Source organism: Lepisosteus platostomus, chromosome 14 (genome assembly GCF_059453375.1).
Source record: "Lepisosteus platostomus isolate fLepPlt1 chromosome 14, fLepPlt1.hap1, whole genome shotgun sequence".
NCBI classification, from domain to species: Eukaryota; Metazoa; Chordata; class Actinopteri; order Semionotiformes; family Lepisosteidae; genus Lepisosteus; species Lepisosteus platostomus.
Genome location: NC_142624.1, coordinates 30,242,993 through 30,258,348, shown reverse-complemented (window position 1 = coordinate 30,258,348; position 15,356 = coordinate 30,242,993). Strand labels below are relative to the sequence as shown.

Genomic DNA, 15,356 nt, shown 5'->3' with positions numbered 1-15,356 from the left:
AGTTCAAGGATCTACATTTGGAAAAAAAATACATTTTATTGAGTAATATTTTTATTTTTACAAAATGTTTTCTGGAGAGGTACTAAAGGAACTGAGGTGTAAAAAAAACTACTATTCTGTTTGAAATTTATTTGTTGTTATATTTTCTACTGCTAGATATACATTTTAACTTTTAGATTAAACCCTCTAACCTGCTGAATTGAAATGTATATATTGTATGTAAAACAAAGAGAGTCACATTCAGTCTAGGGGGCTACAGAGAAATAAAAGAGAATTAATTTGTGAATGTCAAATTAGTCATCTGCTTAAAATCAACCAACTTTTAAGTTTCCATAGAGTACAGATGAACTTTATCTTTTTTTATGCAATCGTTGATTTTATTTTAGAGCTCTTTAGAAGTTATTGAAGTATCTATGCTATTACATCACAAGAAAATATCATATTTAAGTTTATCTGAAATGCAGAATTCTGTTTACTCTTCTGTTCACCTGCGTAATAATGAATTTGCAGTTTATGCCATCATTTAGACTTATTTAGCAGACTGGTTTGAATTTCATGGGCTTCATTTGTTTAGCTTTCAGTTTTTTCAATTACAGCATGTCACAGGCACATATCCAGAAGCCATAAACACTGCAGAGAGCTTGGGGAATTTTCAAACATCTGCTAACTAACTGTTGGAGCATTTTGTTACCTTTTTCTCTCTGTGACTCAAGAGATATACAGTTAGGCAGGGTGAGCAAAAGACAGGGGAATAATTGAAAAAAGGTCAGCTTATATGAAATGAGATTTTGTGACAAGTGAAACTACTGTAGATTGTAGGAGCAACTTTTCTTCCGGCAAAGGATATGCAATTCTGGTTTACTGCCTATTGAGATACAGTAGGCAGTACTCTGCCTCAGCTGCTGATATAGGAATACCACCATAACACAATAGCAGTACTGAGGATGACCATTCAATTTAATCACTTTTTGAGCTGCATTTACGTAGCTGAAAGGAAGGACCGGAAACTTTGTTTAGTATTTGAAATTTGCATTGCTCCCATTATTGCTGGTTTGGAAGTAATATAATTGCAGTCTGGGAGGCACAGGAATTATGCCAAGAATTACTGAGAGAAGCAAAATTTCATAGGCAAAAATGCTTGTGCTTTCTTACTTCAGGAGCCCATGTTGAAAACATTAGGTTTTACTGTACTAGTAAAGTACAACCACTACCTGAGATACCACAGCACTTTCAGAGCTTGTTTGCCTTCCTTTGTTCCACCATACCCTAAAGTTAATTAATGCTCACTATAAAGCAATTTTCAGCAAGGTTCAGTTCCTGGGTTACCACAGGAATCTGGAGCTTGTATGTTCACTCTATGTTCACATGTGCATGGGTTTCCTCCTGTAGTCCACAGACATACTGTACTGGTAGGCTAATTGGCTTTTGTAGAAAATTGGCCCTGGTGCCCTGGTATTAGTGTGTGTGCCCTGCGATGAACTGGTGTATGGTCCAGGATGTCTCCTGCCTTACGATTGCTGCTGATCGGGATGGGCTCCATATCTGCAATCCTGTATTGGATAAAGTGGTTAGAAAATGGACGGATAGATTATTTTATAAGTATCTTAAAGTAGAATATTAAGACTTAATACTATGATCAAAATGGATACATTGAACATATTGTTAGTCTGTAATGATATTTATCATCATCTACCAGCTGTGAAACCTTATGTTCATACAGTAACTGTGTGTGAAGAGTTTGTTCACATCAGTCTTATCTGTTTTTAAAAACAATACCACTGCATTAATAACTTGCTCCTAAATAAACATTTCTAAAACCATTTCTGAATTGAGAACTGTCCAGCAGATCAGCTGGATTCTTCTACTCGTTGACCCTGTCAAATGAGTTGGCATTTTTGTGGGATAGATTTTTGTCCTGATCCAAAGGACGTTCTCAGTTCCAGGTGATGCAAATCAAGAATGTATCATGTGCAAAGGAAGGTGACAACTGGGCTATCACATGCCTTTTCTGGGCTATCACATTCTTTGCCTTTTTTGCTTGCCAAGGACAGAAAATCTCACAAATTTGGACTTGAAAACATAAAAAATATTTAATACATAATTGAATGTTGGTTGGAAAATTCATGGAGAACATTGTGGGGTTTGATCTGAACTTTCTGAAAGGTATGCCAGAGACCTCACTGTAAGAAGCCTTATTGGAAGCAGATGTGCAGCACAGCTACAGCTAAACCACACTTGCAGTTTCACCCTAACTTTCTAGAGAAATTTCACCAACCACAGTAAAACTGATAGAGGAGACTAACCCATATTAGTCAGCTTTATTTTATTGCAATACATTTGTAAGAATGTTAATAGCATAAACCTTGTGACTTCTACATTCTTTCTAATGTCTTTTGTTATTCTGAAATATAACTTTAAGCAAGGGTAGCATGGAATAAACTGCAGTTACAGTGGGTATTGCTATTAAATAACTTTATGAGCGAACAGTTTTGCCTTTAGTGCTTGGTTAAAGCAGATATTTTCTATACCTGTTGCTGGAAGCATGGCATATGTTTAACAGATGTTCACCTTCTCTCCTTTCAGAGTTAAAACCCCAACATATATGCTCATCAGATATTGGGGAATATTTTTATTAAAAGACTGAATTTTGCTATATTAAGTTAACTTTGTCCCCCAAAAATGAAATCTCTGGATTTCATGAGTGTGGCATCAAGTACTTTACTGCAGCTGTTATGCAGCAAACTGCATTTAGAAACGAGGAAGTTTGTTCATGTGTCATTTCTCTTTTTTTGTTGCATATAGAAGAAAATAAAGCCTTTTAAAATGTATTTATTAAAATTCTTTCTATATTAAGAAAGCACTAAAATGTCACATTATTATAGTGAAGATGCATCAGGATTTGTTATTAATATTGACATACAAAACTTCACAGGATGTCAGTATTTAAGAGCTCAGTTATATCAATGATGAAGGCAAATAAAGTAGCATGAGTTCATTTTAATTTTACTTTTGTTCAAGATCATTTGGCATTTCAGGTAATTCCTAAAGAACTCTAGTCTGTGGCCAACTTGTGGTTAGAAGAGGAAGTTTAATCATCACCAGATGTACCGAGGCATGTGATAGCATAAGGCCACAGTAAAAGGAAGAGAAAATTTGAAAGAATGTTTTAAAAAATGTTAGGGTAAGTCTTTGGAATATGATCTTGCAATTCACAGCTATGAAACAGCTGACTGAAGAACTAAATCCATTGTCTTTAGACATTTTTCATGATTTTAAATACAGAAGCAGATTTACATTGAGGCTTGCTGTGTTTATAGGTATTATAAACATCACACTGTACGGTTTTATGCAACTGTTTTGTAGAATATCCAACTTTTTTTGTTCTGTGTCTAAGTCTCAAATATTATTTTAAGATCCTGCTACCATAAAGACATCTTTAGCCTATTACAATAATTTATTTAAATGATTTTTTCCTTCTAAAGACTGTATGACACCATTAAAAGTACCTTTTGTTTAGCATAATTTAGTATTTTGTGTAGATTGTGTTGTATAGTATTAAGATGAATTGAATGCACTTATAGAACTCTAAGGAGGTCTAATACAAACCAACCACAGCTTGTTGTCCCCAGATATCAAGAGACATTTAAAAAATGTCATGTAATTTATTGATACATTTAAAAAACTTAAATATTTATTCTGTGTTATGCTAATACATGCAACAGAATTAAAATAAACTAGTCTGTCAATTAAAAAAGATTCATTATGAGTATATAAAACACACACTAATTGATGTGCTTACCAGCTGAAGAAAATAAAGACTTTAATTGAACATTAAGTCGCTTAACTGTAACACTGTTAATTTCTAACATTGTTGTTCAGGTTTGAAGAACTGAAACAGTGTATTTTATATTTTGTTTCTAGAATCTGTGTAATTGAAAACAAAAACAAGCCAATGCAATTAAAACACTTGGGATTTATTTTTCATTTTCCGTGTAGCTTTGTGTCATCCTCAAATTTAGATGCTTTACTAGAGCTGCCTGCCAAAGTCATTAATAATGGAAAAAATAAGAGGAAGAGTCCCAACTGTAATCCTTCTTGAACTCCACTTGTTTCCTTCTGAAACTCACTAGTACTCTGTTATTTGTCTCTTTTCTAAGATATGTATGTGCTCTCTTGTGACTAAGGTGAACTGTTTAACTGAAAGTTACTTAATAGCGAAGCAGTCAGCATTTAAGTTATGGTTGACTGCATGTCAAAAACAGAATTCAGAGGAAATACCAATGCCTGTATGATTCTAATAAAACCTTAGAGCCTAATTTGACTCTTTTGGGTATATCTGGAGCGTTCCTTTTTCTTGGGAGTAATATTTGATTGAAAGAAAAACATACCTTGACAGGATGGAATGTGTGATGTAGAACACAAAGCAAGGTTTTATTTTTTTTTCCTTTGGAATTCAGATTCCATATGGTATCAATTTATAGTCTAAGAGTTGTCAGGCTTTATTCATTCATATGTTAAATTTGAAATTCAAATCAGCAGCAATGGTTAATAGTTTCCTCCTTCTCTGTTATCAGTTAATTCAAAGTCAGCCTTCTGTGAAAGTGCGTTATATTGGTTGTCAGTACAATGAAACATAATGTTTCCTCTTGTGACCTTACTGGGGCTCTCTTCAGAAAGAGTCACAGATGAGTTAGGGTATTGCATTTGGCAATTCACCAGGTGGAAAAAAAAGAAAGTCCACATAGCCTCCTTATTAGCTGCGGTCCCTGCCTTGAGATTTGAAATGCTTCAGTAACTTCTGAGAAAACAAGTGCAACAGGGCGAAGGAAGTGACCTAGAACTTAATTCTGCAGATTCACAAATGAAGTTCAATTGTGACAATAATCAGAAGAGGGTAGGGGTTCATTAGAGCAGGTACAAGTAAGGTGCACTGGCTTCCTAAATAGTGGCAATTACTTTGCTTGGCAGTATCTTTTTTCCACTTATGTTCTGCTAATTGAAAGGTGCTGACCTGTTATGCACTCTTCAACTAGACGAGGCTGTAATCAGAGAGAGCAGGGCTTGCATTGCTGCAAAGTGTGATAGGATTAAAGATGAAAGAACTTCTCAGAATTTGATTAGGCTTTAGAATTAGGTACATAGGTGTGGTGCCAGGCAGAGAGACCCTAGGATTGCAGGACTCAGAGGGTTCAGCGCACAGTCATTGTCAGTAATACACCATGGAAGTGGTTTGGATGAAGAAGAGAGGAGGAAGCTGGGGAGCCTTAGTCTAATTAGCAATGAATTAGCAATGTTTTTGGTTTCTTGTCTATGTTTGGAATTGCAAGTTTAATATACTTCTACCTCTAATCAATTTAGCTCACTGCTGCAGGCCTCATAACAACACCATTGAGGACTGAAAATCCCTTCCTCTGTAATCTGTGCTTGTGAGAGCCCTTCACTCGTGTGTATAGTACTCGTACATTGTATAACAAGGATGAATGAATTGGTTGGAATGCTGACTGGCTACACTACATATGACAGGAGTTTCACTGTAACACCCAGCTAAGGCAGCTCTAAATCAATTGTGCACCACTGCCTGTAATCCAAGTGACCATAAACTGACAGCATATAGTACGTCTGACTTGAACCTGCAGTGCCTGAACTATAAGACATCTCCACTTCACCCGGTACAAATGTATTATGCATGAATAATTAGAGGCTGATGGTGATACATTAATTTGCATCTCAATATACTATTGGCATTAAGTTTAGTTCTCAATGACAGACTGAATCTTCTAGTGAAATGTTGGAGCAGGGCTAAAAATTTGCATTTGTTTTACACAAAATGAAAACATTTTAAACTTCAACAGTAGATAAGGAAAGGAAAGGTGTAAAAGGCTTAATGTGCAGCAGACAGTGTATTTTTTTGGGCCATTTCCAAGCACGTTTCAGAGGAAAGCCGTGAAAGGTTAATGCACAGCAGACAGATTCTTCTTTTGGGAACTCTCTGCACACATTTCTTACTACCTCTGCAGTTGGATGAAATATACTGTAGTAAAAAATTAATGGTTTTAGACTTTGAGCATGTTGCCTCATATTTCATTGGAGAAATGGGCTTCCAATGTGATCCTCTACAAAAAGTTTTACATTTCAAGCTCCTTTATGGCAAAACGTGAGTTTCCAGGAGACTGTGCTTCATTTCTTTCAGTGGGTTTGCTGCTTCGAAATGTTCTGTTTGTTTGTTTTTTTTACCCACCTCTACCCCCCCCCAACTTTGGAGGACTTTATTTTTATTTTTATTTTTTTTCACTCATTTTTGTTCTTATTAGACAATAACAAAAAAAACTTTTCCGGAAATAATTTGTAAAAAATAATTCCGAAACTTCCCACTAATATTCTTCACATCCAGTGCCATTCAAGTACGTCTCTAATGGGCCCCAAACATTCCTACAGTATACTCATTAAGTTTCCCCTGTAAATTATATGAAATCTTTTCAAATTTAACTTGTGATACAGCCTCTTTAATCCATTCTTTGTATGACGGTCCTGTACTGTCCACCCATTTTTGCAATATTATTTTTTTAGCAGTAATACAGAGTCAATAAAGTATTTTTATATTGAATAGCTACTTTAACCTTTGATAAATCCCCAAGGATACATATAATGGGAGTAAGTGGAATTGAGATATTTACAGTAGGTGCCTGTGGAGGTCCAGAATGACTATGACTGTATGTGCTGATAATAATAATAGCTTACACTTATATAGCGCTTATCTGGACACTCCACTCAAAGCGCTTTACAGGTAATGGGGACTCCCCTCCACCACCACCAATGTGCAGCATCCACCTGGATGATGCGACGGCAGCCATAGTGCGCCAGAACGCTCACCACACATCAGCTCTCAGTGGGGAGGAGAGCAGAGTAATGAAGCCAATTCATAGATGGGGATTATTAGGAGGCCATGATTGGTAAGGGCCAATGGGAAATTTGGCCAGGATGCCGGGGTTACACCCCTACTCTTTTAAAAAAACACCCTGGGATTTTTAATGACCACAGAGAGTCAGGACCTCGGTTTTATGTCTCATCTGAAAGACGGCATCTGTTTACAGTATAGTGACCCTGTCAGTATACTGGGGCATTAGGACCCACACAGACTGCAGGGTGAGTGCCCCCTGCTGACCCCACTAACACCTCTTCCAGCAGCAACCTTAGTTTTTCCCAGGAGGTCTCCTATCCAGGTACTGACCAGGCTCACACCTCCTTAGCTTCAGTGGGCTGCCAGCTGTGAGTTGCAGGGTGATATGGCTGCTGGCAATACTATAATAAGTGCAATAATGATCCTTTATGTGTTTTACATTTGGAACACATTCCTGTATTATGCCACTTCATCTTTTCAATTTGTCTGGGGTACAGTATAATAGTCTGTTTAAAATTTTGTACTAAAGCAGTTTCTTATATATAGCTCTAAATGGATAACTAACATTATGCCACACAGTATCCCAGTCTATGTCGTCTGACCCTACACAGAGATCAGCTGTCCACTGAGATGCACACCTATCATAAGACTTATCTGACCTTGCATTAAGAAGGTTGTAAAATGTCCGAGCCTTTATTTGTATATTAGTCTGCAATAGTTTATTGCTGTAATTATCCAGTTCTTGTTTTAATTCACTTAACGGAAGGGTTTTAGACAGTAAACTTAAGTTTTGAAACGTTCTGTTGTTCACAGTGCCACACCTTTCCGCAGGTTACTCAATCACCCCTAAATCTGACAGGATCCCATCTTGTTTCTCAGTAACTTCTTTAAAAACTGTGTTTTGTCTTTATTTGCAGGTAAGGGGTTACCCAGAACCTCAGGTGACCTGGTATAAGAATGGGAAGACGGTGATAGCTGGTGACCGCAATGTGATTGAGCAAAGTGCCCGGGGAACTTTCAGTTTGGTCATCCAAGGGGTTACGGAGGAAGACAGTGGGAAATATACCTGTGAAGCTGTGAATGACGGGGGATCCCGACAAGTAACTGTGGAACTTACAGTAGAAGGTAACCATCAGGGAAAAAAATATTTCTCCACAGTATTGAAGAACAGCAATGACTGTTTACTGTACATGCAGTACTGAAAATCAAACTAATCGACCACTGTTATAAGAATGTGGCGTGTAATGTGCAACCTTTGCACACACCATTGAGCAAACTTTTGAAAAAGTGCGCACCGAAACATGGCTAGATCAGAAAAAGTTGTACTACAGCCCCTGTTTATGCTGAAAAGGCTTAAAAGACATGTAGCCACACTAAGAATGTGGGGTTTTGCGCATGTCAACAGTTGCAGGGTTCATGTCATTAATGTCAGAGATTTCAGCAGTAAAAACAACCACAAATATCACTGTGCTTCCCAACAGAGAAGGTTATTTCAGGCAATACAAGTCTTATACTCACTACACTGATAAGGCTGAGGTGCGCAGTCTCCATCAAATCATTTAGTGCTTTTCAGTTTCAACCTTTAAAGGTGGAATTTAGGTAGAATTTGAACACAGAATATGAGAAAGACAGCATAGATTGTTAAAATGCAGATTGTACCCTGCTGCCAAAACCCTATGCAGTAGTGGTCAGTGGTCTCAGATTTTCTTCTAGATACGTGTTATTTCCTCTTTGTTTTCATGTTTCAAGATGTACACCATTTTGTTACAGGAGAGTACTTTGAGGTAGGCTAATTTATTGTTATTATAGTTTGACTCCTCGTCAAAAGCACCATTTTACAAACCTGTAGAGTGTGGTGTTCGGACTGTTCTCCACTTGAGCACAAAGCTCATGTAAATGCTGTGTCTGATCAATTAACCAGACCGGCTGTGACATGTGGTGGACATGGGAGTGCGTTTTCTTCTGCCCTCGCATATTTAATTACTGATGAGGCTAACTGCATTTCAATGGAGCAATTCTCTCTTTCGGAGATGCGTGTAAACTTTAAGCACCGAGAAGTGTGACAACTGTAGTGCGACACCCTTGGAGGTGTGTATAACGAATGATGTTCGATGTATTGATTTTGGCTTTATACTTAAATGATTTTTATTCCACATTGGGATTAGCCTCTAGCAGCGCAGGAAAGCTTAATCTTTCTGCAGGTTCTTGTCAGAAGGCCCTAGATTTATTTATGCATCTGTGGTTAACACTGGCGTTAAAACTTAAGAGTTTTGGCTAGATCTTACTTTGCAGAATCTGTCTATAGCATATTGTGAGAGAATACTAAATGTTGGAAAAATGCATGGCTTTATTATTTAAGTAGTTAATGATTCTTTTTGGGGGTTGATTCAAGGAGGAATGCTCAGTAGTGCATTTTAAAAGATTCAAAAAATTTGGTTGAGACACTTAAGCATGTATTGTTTTTTTTCCTCGTTATACAGTGCGAATTGAGCAGTATGGTAATAATTCAAAGTGTTTTTACAGAAAAAAAAACACTTAAAATTGTTAAGCCGCATCAAATCGAATTATTTTTAATTTGGAATTTCAGTACTCCCTCTGTGGAAGTTCTAGGATCTAGAATTCTAGGATGCACATCTTTGGGCACAGCTTGTGCAGAGTTGCCAAGGTTTATTTGTCCTTGAGAGTGAGATTTAAAGCCTGAAAAAGTGAGACTCAAGTGAGACCTCTATTGATTTTATTGCTTTCTGGAAAATATTTGTTTCCCAGTGGGAGGTGGGGGTGGGTTTGGGGTTGGCCTTTGCTTTCAACATGTGATTGTGAGATGGCATCTAAATCTGAAACCTGATGTGTCTGTTTGTCCTGTTAGACACATGAAAGCACTACTGGAAAGTTTTGTATATAAACTACCCGGTCACAGTGCCTGGGGCATAAATCCTTCTTTCATCTCCAGAATATTTTTTTTCACTCTTTTACTTAAACTTTTAATTGTAAATTTAAGAAGTGCATCTACTGTACTCAATACATGAAAAAAAAAGTTAATGGCTTTCCATGTTGTTTGATTTGGCATGCAGCTGGACAGATTTACAGGATCATAAACAATTATTTGAACATTTAAACATTACAAAATTACGAACAGAAACAGATGGAGTTCTGTCTACCTGCTTCAAGAGCAGATTGGAGTGGTCATGTCTCAATTGCTATTTCTGCTACTATTGCTTTAAAAGGGAGCATTAAATGTTTTTTAAAGATTATGCTGATACATCAATCCACAATTTTTTCTTTATTTCAGATACTTTATACATGTTTGAAAATGTAGATTTGTTTTGTAATCTAAGCGAACCACTCAATTTCAATAAAAATTTTATGGGCATATTGCTTTGTGGATTGTATCTGGTCTATTCTTTCTACTTTTTTCAGTTTTACCTGTTCGTTCAATATTGTGTGCTGCAATATGGATAAATACAGTATGTGACTTTAATTTTTTTTTATGGCCAGGTAATGGTGGGAGGAAATATAATTTACCATCTAGCAGCCGATCAACAGGGTAAGATATCTTACTTCTTAACTTGATTTGACACAAATTTTTAAACTTTTGCTTTTGTTTAAATATTGCAGTTTTTGTGACAGTGTTGTTTAAAGAACAGTTTACTTATACTCTTTCATGTAGTTGTGCCAGTTCAGAAAATCTGAGTAGAATCAGGCCAAGAAATGTTTTTTATAACAGGCATTAAGTCTTCTACTATGCTTTTGAAAATAAAGTGTAAGCCAAATTCTTTCTTTTTTTTTTCTCAAAAACTCAACGTTCAGAAAGAAACAGTGGTTGAACTAAAAATTGAAGTTGTTTACCATGTTCATTTTGTATATTCTGTAATGAAGTACTGTTTAGAGATACAGTAGGGGGAAATAATAGACCTTCCATGTAAATATGCTGAAGTCACATATTGTTAAAGAGTTGCTTCTAGCCTGCAAAGAAGATCAGACAGTGATATTTAAGCAGGGGTGAGCAATCTTGGTCCTGAACAGTTGATGAGGGTCTTTTGGTTTGCTATGTCTCAACACCTGAAGACCTGAGAGATACTGTTAAATTCCAATTAGGCCATAACTCAGATACTTCAAGTCATTATTAATCCATCTGGACTGAAATCCTGTGGATAATACAGTTCTCCAAGTACAGGATTCAGGATCTCTGTATTACTGCAAGAAATCTTTTAGCAGTCAAGTAGTTTATCCACTAGAGGGAGTTTTTTTTTAAATTTGTTTAAATAGAATATAGTGTTTGGAGGGAGGATCTATAGAATACTTAGTGGGGAAAAGCTACAAGACCGGTAAGAAGAAATTTTAGGGAAAAAATTAATTTGATAATTTACCAGAGAATAAAGCTGATCTTATTCTAAATATATACTATTTGCTTTTTAGCTCTGTAAGGCCTTTGTATGCAGGAGACAATTGTGTGATTGATATATATACCTGTACTGTACATTCTCTTGTATGTCACCTACTGCTCATTAAACACATCCTGTCTTTAGACGGCTGTACCGGCAACAAGAATGATCCCTGAATCCTGGACAAAGTTGGACAAAGTGGTTATGTCCATTGTCACCTCAATACTAGACCTTAGTTTTTTGTTTCAGATGTTTTATATTACAATTATTTGTCCTAAAACCGTTACTGTCTTGACATCTTTTCATATTTGTTTTTTGTTTACATCTGAGCATGACCATTAGAAAATTAGAAATGGGACACCTTCTTCCTGACATACTGGAGTTTAACATCACTCTCACATAAGTGACCGTTCTAACTCTACTCCCTGGCTCATTTTTAACTAGTTTTTCCATTTCTGATTTTAGAGGAAAATTTTCTGTCCCACCGGTTGAATCCCGACCTAGTATTTGGGGAGAGAGTCCTCCAAAATTTGTGACAAAACCATCGCGACTGATCCTCAAGGCTGGACAAAGTGGCAAATTCTCTGCTAAAATAACTGGCCGTCCTCAGCCTCAGGTTATGTGGTTTAAGGTAATTAATATTCTTACAGGAAGTTACATTTGAAGCCTTGTTTTCTTCTGTGTTTTGGTATGGAAAAGGAGTTGTTTTAAATAGTTTTAAAACTGTGGAGTACAACTGGTTTATTGCTTAACAGATTCTTGAATATAGGCCCAGATTAAGTCAAAAGTCTGACCCACCCACAAATCGCAAATTACAATCCTGCTCCATAATACTGGCTTTTTGTCTGCCAAAAGGCATCTTGTTTCTACCAGATGAAAACCTGCCACTGAGTACTGGGTTTGTTGTTTTTGAAGTTTTTATTTAATCCAGGCATTGATTTGCGGAGTTTGTGAAATAGATTAAATTCATATTAAACGGCTTAGAGTTAGAGGATAAAAATCTAAAGCAAATGTAAGTGTGGGAGTGCTGCTGCCATGTAATACAAAATTATTAAGCCTCAGAAGTTTTTTTTTGTTGTTGTTATTACAAAAGGAATAGCCAAAATAACAGAGCAACAAAGTTGCTTATTAAACTTACCAAATTTACCATCTTATTAAATTTAAAATGACAATGTGTCTTACTTTTCACTTTAGGATGACATTGAGCTCCAGGAAAGTGATCATTTCAACATTTTTGAGAAATCAGGAATTCATTTCTTTGAGATCCGCAATGTACAGACCGAGGATGCTGGATTGTACACCTGCTCCGTGGTGAATACGGCCGGGAAAGCCACAGCATCAGCAGAGCTCCTAGTTCAGAGTACGTTTTCCACCAACATAATTGTGGATTTTTCACTATTAATACTGAGAAAACATGATTCATGATTGAGTTTTGTTGTGTAAGTGTTGAGATTATTCCTGCACTCAAGTGTCACTGGAGATACAGAGTCATGGTAGAAGTTAAAAATAAAGATTGGACCTAATGTACTGTATATAGTAAGACAGTAGAATAGGGAGCTGCATCGATGTGCAAGCTGCAGGGGAACAAGTAGTACTTAATCCCATGCTATAAAGTTAAAAGAAAGATGAAAAACTCCATTTGGCTATGGAGCCTTTTCAGGTGTTTGGATTAATACCCAATGGGGGCTCCCCAGTCAAAATGTGATCTGTATAATTTCTCTTTACTCTTCAGCATGAATTAGCCTCTACATGTTCCTTTCTGATGTACAATATAACAAAATATTAATCATACAATTATTGTCTTGGGGAAACAAATAAACTAATACAAAAAGGTCATTGATCAAGGGAATATAATGTTCCATTCTTACTTGAAATTCATTAATAAGGCTTGGGGGGTGTAATGGAGGGTGGAGGGTGTAATGTGAATAACATAGAAGAGAAACATCTATTTAATCCTGTTTTCCTTTTTAGGTTCAAGTACCAAATCAGAAATGTAAGTATACTGCAGGTTTGCCTTTCCGTTACCTTTCACACAACATTAATGTACGGCAAAACTATCTACAAATGACCCCAATGAGCTCTGCCAGTTTACTACCATACATTTTTAACAGCACTCCTCATCTTGACAAGCATTGCACATGTATTCTACGTTTATCTTTTATCTTCAGGGATGCAGTACTCCAAGAGCTCTTCATTGCTTATGCTAAATGTACACATTCAAGCTGCTTTGGTTATCCTTTCATCTAACTGTAGTCATATTTGGTTGTGAAAACTGAGTCTATTTCACAACTTTTCATATTCAAGAATTTTCAAAAAGCATTAAGAAAGTTATGTGGTTCGTTATGTATTGGCTTAAACCTGCTGTAATGAAGCTAAAGCATTTTTTTTTTCTTTTTTAGGAGTCCTGTGAATCCAGTTACCACTGTTACAAAGACAGAGATGTCTGAAGTGAAGCACAAAGCAAGTAATGGTCTAATAAACGAACAGCAGTCCGCAAAGATGCTAGAAAAGGTGGAGCCAAAACACACCTACACTGCAGTGACAGTCACCAGTAGGGAGTCGAAAGCTGTGACTGAAAGCACCGCACCATCGGGGAAGGTAGAAGCAGAGCCCCAAAAGCCCCTGTCTGATCACGGAGCAGAAATAAAAAAGTCTTCAGTTCAGCCAAAGACGGCAAGTTCAGTAGCACTTCAGGAACTGAAGCCGACATTGGCCGACGTCAGAGCTGGGCCCGAAGGCAGAAGGGCGGGGACAGGGCGACGAGCACAGCAGGGGGCCCCGGACAGCGGAGCAGCCCGCAAGATGACTGATGCCGAGCCCACTGCACCCGGGAAACAAAGAGAAACCAGAAAATCGGCAGAACAGCAAAAAATGGAAACCAGAGGAACTTCTCCCAAGTTTGAAATTCAGCCACAAAGCTCTGAAGCAGTGGAGGGCTCAGAGGTCATATTCAAATGCCAAGGTAACGGTTGAAGTTGACATTGATTCCAGTTAAGTCACTAACAGACAAGCATAGCCCATCATGCAGAGTGAATGCACTCACATGGGCCATGGATTCAGTTGTGTCATCCTTACTTTCACAGTTCTTAAATCTGGGCTTCATCAGTAGTTCATTCACCCAGTGAGTGATGGATGGGTTCTAGTCAGTCAGGCCATGCAGTCCATCCAGCTAATAGCCAGCCCAGCTGTTTACTTTTATCTACCACCCATAAGCATCCAGTGTCATCACTGAGACTTGCATCTGTCTTTCCTCTGATTCTCTTGCTCTGCCATTGGTGGGTGCTGAGGACTGATAGCGTAGAATAAAAGTTGAATGGCTCTGACTATTGCACATTTCACTGCAGTCTTTGAGTTTGCCCTCCCTGAAAGATGGTTCCTGTGATGCTCCTTGCCGATCAAAATGAAAAAAAAAAATGGGTGAAGATTCTCAATATTTTTAAAAGAAAATAATAATAGAAACAGATGTTTATTTCTGCATTGGTCAACGTTTGTCCACTGTAGCCTCTGCATACTCTAGGTCCAACATAAAGAATGGAGATGACAGAAATATTTCATGTTATGAACTCCAGATTATAGGAATCTTAAGGTACTTTAAAATCCTGGTATAAAATATTAGTTCATCTCATGCGTGGTGATTTTCCATCTTTTATTCCTGCCAGCATTAGTCTGTCCCATGACAAATTAACACCAGATTTTGAAGTATTCTCTGAAGCATTTAGCATAGGGGTGTAAAATCCATTTTTAGCATTCCTTGTAAATGATAAATAATGGTTAGGCTTTTCCAAAAAGAACAAAAAGACCTATCTCAGATCTTCAGGGAGATTTCTTCTGATTTATTCATACTGACAGATGGGTTACTAACTTACGGAAAATAAATAAGGATTAAAATAGTCAAAGTGTAACAACAGTATATCAATCCAAGAAGCATTAAAATGAGAAAAGACTACTTTTAAATTTGAAAAGCTAGATATTTCATTCTCTCTGTGTCCTCAAGGTACTGTATACAATTTGGAACAATATATGCTTACTGTACCTGTTGATTCATTATTATCATTAAGAAAAGGTGGTATTATTGA

At 37.1% G+C, this 15,356-nt stretch overlaps 1 protein-coding gene across 3 annotated transcripts in view; it reads left to right on the top strand.

Annotated features, from left to right (window-relative positions):
• The window catches only part of mylka (myosin, light chain kinase a), a 99,025-nt gene that overhangs the window by 28,948 nt on the left and 54,721 nt on the right, over positions 1–15,356 (top strand). For all 3 annotated transcript variants that reach the window (XM_088605574.1, XM_088605572.1, XM_088605573.1), the window contains exons 3-8: positions 7,816–8,023; positions 10,394–10,442; positions 11,746–11,911; positions 12,475–12,640; positions 13,252–13,273; positions 13,680–14,242. In XM_088605574.1, coding sequence (XP_088461700.1) covers positions 7,816–8,023; positions 10,394–10,442; positions 11,746–11,911; positions 12,475–12,640; positions 13,252–13,273; positions 13,680–14,242 — 1,174 coding nt within the window. The remainder of the gene's footprint in view (positions 1–7,815; positions 8,024–10,393; positions 10,443–11,745; positions 11,912–12,474; positions 12,641–13,251; positions 13,274–13,679; positions 14,243–15,356) is intronic.